At 32.1% G+C, this 6,687-nt stretch overlaps 1 protein-coding gene across 1 annotated transcript in view; it reads left to right on the plus strand.

The window, feature by feature from the left end:
- LOC128182719 (protein O-mannosyl-transferase TMTC2-like) overlaps positions 1–3,769 on the plus strand; it is a 29,611-nt gene extending 25,842 nt beyond the window's left edge. Inside the window, exons 9-12 of the mRNA XM_052851447.1 lie at positions 247–328; positions 851–965; positions 1,446–1,509; positions 1,618–3,769. Of these exons, the coding sequence (XP_052707407.1) occupies positions 247–328; positions 851–965; positions 1,446–1,509; positions 1,618–1,803 (447 nt within the window). The 3' untranslated portion in view covers positions 1,804–3,769. The remainder of the gene's footprint in view (positions 1–246; positions 329–850; positions 966–1,445; positions 1,510–1,617) is intronic.
- The last annotated feature ends 2,918 nt before the right edge of the window (positions 3,770–6,687 follow it).

Below are 6,687 nucleotides of genomic sequence, written 5' to 3' on the forward strand. Positions count from 1 at the left end.
AAATATTACGTACATTCAGAATTAATTATTGGGAATCTATGCATTAATAATAAGACATATTTTTTTATTATTTCATTAATAACCTTTAGTTAATAAATTACTGAAAAGATCATTGCGTGGTTTTTTTCTCTCACTGTATTAAGCTAGATTTATTATACTGTATTTAAATACGAGTATGTAATTTTGTCTGTTAGAAAGGAAATGATTTATTAATTTAGTTAAGTAATGTTTCCTGTTTTTGTTCAGAATCAGATTAAGGAAGCTGAGGAGTGGTTTAAGAAAGCAAAGCTACTGGATCCCGACGATACGATGGTGGACCACCATTATGGTAAACATACACACTTTGTTTAGCTCCCATTGATTGGTCGAACCTCCAGTACTGTGGAATTTCACTAGTTTTATTTGTGGGCATTAATTCCCGTGGATTTAGTGAAATTCATTGGATTAGGAATATGTAAATTATTTATGGTTAATGATCAATCAATGCAATATTGCACATCATGCAGTGTACACTTAATTTTGATTTAATTAATTAAATTAATTAGTTAAAGGACATTTCGTTGTTGATTTCCTAACAAGAAATTCACGAAAATTAATATTTATCGAAACTTGATGAAACCACAGTTTAACTACTTAACATTAAAAACTAGGATAATAATTTTTAACACTTTTCCAATAATTTACACATGCATTTACCATGTAGAAATATTTTTATTCATTCTTTCTTCTGTCTTTTTTTACTGTAATTGTAGGATATTTGTAATTCTTACATATATATACTGCCAAATACAAATTGTTATAAAAAGGAATTAAGTCAACCCCGTTCTGAGTAAAATAATTTTGGTTGTAGCCCAGTTCCTGGGGGAAACTGGTAGACTGAAGGAATCATCTGCCATGTACAGACAAGCCATCCAGAAGTCTCCGAACGACTTTGAACTCGTCTTCAATGCGGCTAACATTCTCAGGTAAGAAGTTAAACTGTCTTTGATACTCCATTGTTTATTGTCAGACTTTTCTCTGATTCACATTTTTCCTTAATTAAAACTATCATTGGTGATAGTGAAAAAGGTTTTTTTTTTCATGTGTTTTTGTGAAGTAGTATTAGTGAACTAGGACTTAGGTAGTTTTGGAATACATGTGATGACCGTTTTGTATGCAAGAATATGTTTTGCCCAATATTTTCTCACTTAAACTGTTTTTGACCCTATTTTATAGAAATAAATATGGTACTTGTTGTTCTTAAATGTTATTGCAAAATATGTGATAATTTGAATATATAAGGAAAAAGTCTGCGTAGGTGAAGTAATTAGTAATTAGTACTTTGGAAATCTGTGAGCTGACCGGTGGTTCACCTGTCACTGAAATAAACATTGTGTGTTTTTGATAAACAAGTTACCTCACAGTCTTAAACAAAGCCACTAAATTACATACTCCTATTTGTGTAGACAAGATGGTGATAATGAGGCGTCAGAAAAACTGTACGAGAAAGCCGTTCAGCTTAAACCCAATGTGAGTACTAAACTATTACCGAGATGAAAATTAATGTTGGAGATTGTGCTCAAAGAAAGATAACTCAGGATATATTTTTCATGAAATAGGTTATCTTCTCTTTAATAGGTGGCAACAGCTCACATGAATTTGGGAGCGATGTATCATTTCAATGGAAAGCTGGAGAAGGCAGAGCAGAGTTACTTAGAGGCACTGAAACTAAAGCCTGATGACGCAACCACACAACAAAATCTCGTCAAACTGCGGAACCTGATGCAGAGTAATAGCCGACAGCGACAGAATGGAAAACGATGAGACAAACATAAGAATTACCCATAAATCAAGGGTCAGAATGCAATACAAGTTGGTTTCATTGAGAAGAAGGGGTCAAAATGTTGAAAGAAATATTACAGACCTTGAAATAAGAAATTTTTTAGCATGTGGGCAATTGTTATTGCAATATGGAGTCATTAATTTTGTACTTTGGAAATAAAGCAAATATATAGGATTTTTTATCAGATGCAAAATGCTACTTTGACACAAAAAAGGAAAAAGAAGGTGGTGATTAATTTTCAGACACAAATAAGGTTATATTGTACCATTTGTTGTATCTATTTCAATTGTTTTCTATCAAGCTTTATACTGAAAACATTAAATTTTAACGTGCCATTAATTTGTAACAATATTAGAAAAACCTTTACTGCAGCAAGAGGTTTATTGCATCTTCACATGAACCTTGTTCATAACAAGTGCAAGTGTTACTTTTCATTTCATTTTTTCATTTTGATAGTTTATTTCACAATAATAATGCATGACAAGATTAAGATATGATCAATGTTGATGAATGATCATCACTTGTACTTGTAATACATGCAGATTTCAGGCTTGTCTTTTAATAGAAAAGAGAATCTGTACATGAATTTTGAAAATTTATATTTGCTGAAAAATCCTTATTACTGCATGTATGTTGTTCAGTTATTTTTAAAGTTCATACAGTGTCATTTAAGACGTAATATATTTACAATATGATATACATTTTTGATGAAACTGTTAAAAGATTAACTTGAAAATCAAGTGTTTATCTCTTTCTTTGATATATACAGTTTATATATGTACAAATTGGTTTCTGTCTATGCAACTGTCACAGAAATTGTTTTCTCTCAGATTATTGATACTCAGAAGAATCATGAACAAAACACAATATTTTTTGTCTCTTTAAGTATTACTGCATTGCTATTCATATTGTCTGTCTGCAATAAATAGATTTGCATAATGATTTATCTATTCATGTATATTTTGTAATTTATTAATTACATCATGTCTAGTTTTGCAATATGAATGTATTCTGGCAATCTGCTTGTAATGAAGCCTAAAATATAGTGAGCAATACAACATTTAAAGGGGAGTAACTCTAAATCAATAATACAAATAGGAGAGTTCCATTACATATTACACAAAGTTCTAGTCTTTTATGTGATGGTTATAGTTGAGCAGCCCAGAGTTGCTGGGCTTGGTATCATTTTTTTTGTTCATTATGTGTTGTTGCTTGAAAAGCATCGTCTGTCTGGTTATTATGTTTTCATTGTATTCTTCCAGAAAGGATTGGGTCATTTATTTTACATGTTATTTCATTGTGTGATAGAAATAATGCTTTACATGTGTATGTTTATGATTGTACATGTATTTCATGGAAAACTAGACTTAACGCTTTACATGTGAATGGTTATGATCGGTTTATGTATCAACTGTACATACGTAGATGGATATTAGCTCTTATTTTACAAGTCAAAATCCCAACAGATCTCTAATAGGTGTCTTTATTTCAAACTTTTCTTTTGTATGAATTGGATTGATATTTCAGTGTATTTTCAGTAGAGATGAGTCTAAGATGAATTGGGTGTATGACATTATATAGACTGACGTTTTTACAAAGAAGTGCTGTTTGTGAAAGGGATGTTGTAAATTATGCAATGTACAAGTTTTGACCAATAAGAGTGGAGGATTCTAGAATCTGCTGAGTATAAAAACTGAAATGGAGGCTGTAGTATTGTGATACCCTATGTGACATTCCTTAGTTGTTGAACAATGCCAGAGAGAGAGAGAGAGAGACAGATTTTGTCAGGTGACTGTGAACAAACAACTACACAAATTTCTTATTACTCTTCTTGTTACTTTTTAGAGAACTACTCATTTTTTTCTGTTAGACAGTATATATATTTTTTAATTTGTTAATGCTATGTAACATAATGTTATTAAAGATGCGATTAAAAACTTAAAAGAAGGGTTTTGTGTTTTTGTAAATTAGAAAAACTATAAGTTCCAGGGAATATGTTTTTTTTAATATAAAAGTGACTAAAGGGAAAAAATAGCAAAGAAGAAAAGAGACGCAATTTGTGATAAATGGTAACAAGGCACAGATGGTAGCGTTATTTACATTAGTCAGATAAAGTGTCATGAATCATCTAATGAGTACTTAGAAAGTTGTGTTGTCAACAACTAATGAGTCTTAGAAAGTCATGTTGTCAACAACTTGAGGAGGAAAATTTCATTCACAGTTATTTGTTTAGGAGGACTTTCTTGGTTTGATGGGATTTCTATTGAATTTAAAACATTACATAAGTTGACCGATTATGTTCCATATAAGAAATATTGGTGATCGAACTCTAGCTGGCTTAGGGGCATGTACATGTACACAACTGTAGTTGGGTATTTTGTTGACTGAATAATATTTCTGTGTCACACCTGGGAAAATGTTTTGCATACAAGTTCATTTTTAGTCCGAAATATCTGACGTTTTTCTGGCTTTTTTAACGATTTTGATATTTACTTGCCAGGAAAACTTAACGATTTTGATATTTACTTTCCTGGCAAGTAAATATCAAAATCGTTAAAAAAGCCAGAAAAACGTCAGATATTTCGGACTAGTTCATTTTATCTAAATTAATTAAAGATATGAAATTCTAGCTAGTCTTCTACTTGAAAATGACATAAAATTTCATTTTTTTGGGGGGGGGGGGGGATCAACTTTTTATAAATATTACCGTTTTTCATGAAAAAAAAAGTACCTGCTTATTGAAACACGGAACCTGCGGGTCGGTTGATCAAGGCTACACCTGATGCGCAACAGATTTGGCGATACAAACTAAGAAGAAGAAGTCACGGGGTGTCGAGAATTTTAAACAATTTAACTGTTGAGGCACCTTTCATTATGCTAAGGAATATCCAAAACAGTATTGTAAGTGGATATATCAGAATATTTTTTATGTCTTTGATTTGCATAACAGTTAGTACTTGCATGTTATCGTATTCAAACCACGATTGAAACTAAGCTAAAAAGTTCTTCCACTTTTTTTTAAAATCATTGTTAAGCGGCACGACTAAATTCCGTTGCATATTTAATGAATTCACGATAACATATTTTCATGTTTTAGAAAGATTAGAAGATTGTAGATTTTTGTCACAAGATATACATAAGTATGGTTGCGGATATCTTTAGCGCTTTTTTGTATCATAGGGTTGTAATATATAAATTATGCTGAATTTTGTACTTTTTGTGAATTTTGGCAATACACAATACATCAACAAGACAAAAATAGCGACTCTAGTATTCCCGTTACTGGTGCACTGACCACAATTATCCACCATAAGTCAACATCTCGCCTTAGAGGACGTAAAGGAGAGCGCAGGGACACACTAAAACCGTTATATATACAGAATCGGAACTCAAAGACAAAAACTATCAAAACCGTTATATATATACGAATCGGAACTCAAAGACAGAAACTATTAAAACCGTTATATACTGAATCGGAACTCGAAGACAAAAACTACTAAAACCGTTATATATATATATATATATATACAGAATCGGAACTCAAATACAAAAACTAATAAAACCATTATATACTGAATCGGAACTCAGAGACAAAAACTAACAAGCATTCTGAGAGTATTGCATAAGCAATACACGTCCCCTACCGGTTTGTGGAAATTGTGAAAACAATGCACTGTTATGCAGGATATCGAACCCGAACATTAAAAAATTGGAATATAAAAAATTAATTTTCTAGAAAATATGTTAACCAGACAAAAGTGTAAACTTGATCTGTAGTTTGACATTTTGAAGCTGTTCAGCAAATTTCATATTATTCCTCAAACGCATAAAGAAAAAAAGTGTAGAAAACTGAAGTGGGACAGACAGACAGACGGACAGACGGACGGACGGACAGACAGGCAGACAGACGGACGGACGCAGAGGAAAGCTATAGTCCCCTCCGGTAAAAACCGGTAGGGGACTAATAAAACCGTTATATACAGAATTGGAACTCAAAGACAAAAACTACTGCGTGAAAAAGTTATATATAAATATCCAAAGTTATACATGTACAATTAATGCCTACACAGCCAAATAGTAATTTCATCCACTCCTCAGCAGGGTTTGAAGTCTTTTAAATTCGGAGTTTTGTCTTAACTATTTATAATACCATTTCCTGTTACATGATGGTTATTTTATGAATTGTTAACTTTACAGAAGTCTCCATTTTTCCGATATTTACTGCATTACTTAAAACTTACATGCTATATAATGCATGTTGTATAAAGAGCGGACAACTTCTCTTGGAAGCTGACAAAAATTTAGCGGAGTGATGATGAAACATTGTTGCAACACACGGCCGATATGTGCGATCGTCTCCAAGTCTTGAGTTATGCCCACTTCTGACTAACTGTAGCTCAACCATCTGTATAGCTAGTATTGGACCGTTGATTAAGACGATGAGGATAAGGCAGTGATTTTGTGGAAAGGAATTTCAGCAATATAAACATTCAGAAGCGGAACAGAAACCTGAATCCAGTTTACTTTTCCCAAGATATCAAGGCGAAAAATTGTTTTCAAAAGCAATTGGCATTAAAACACATATCGTGACTACATTCTCGTTGGAAGAAAACAAAAATTCCCCGACACAGTAAACTCTGGTGTTTTCAACCTCATCAATCACGGAACCGCTGTACAGGTGGTTACAATATATATATATATATATATATATATATATATATATATATATATATATATATATATATATATAGGACGGTCGCTCTACTGTCACACCACGCTGCCAATTTAGTAATGCAGTGCATTAACCGCTGCGACCAGCAAACTCTTGAAATTATATATATATATATATATATATATATATATAT

Source organism: Crassostrea angulata, chromosome 5 (genome assembly GCF_025612915.1).
Source record: "Crassostrea angulata isolate pt1a10 chromosome 5, ASM2561291v2, whole genome shotgun sequence".
Lineage (NCBI taxonomy): Eukaryota > Metazoa > Mollusca > Bivalvia > Ostreida > Ostreidae > Magallana > Magallana angulata.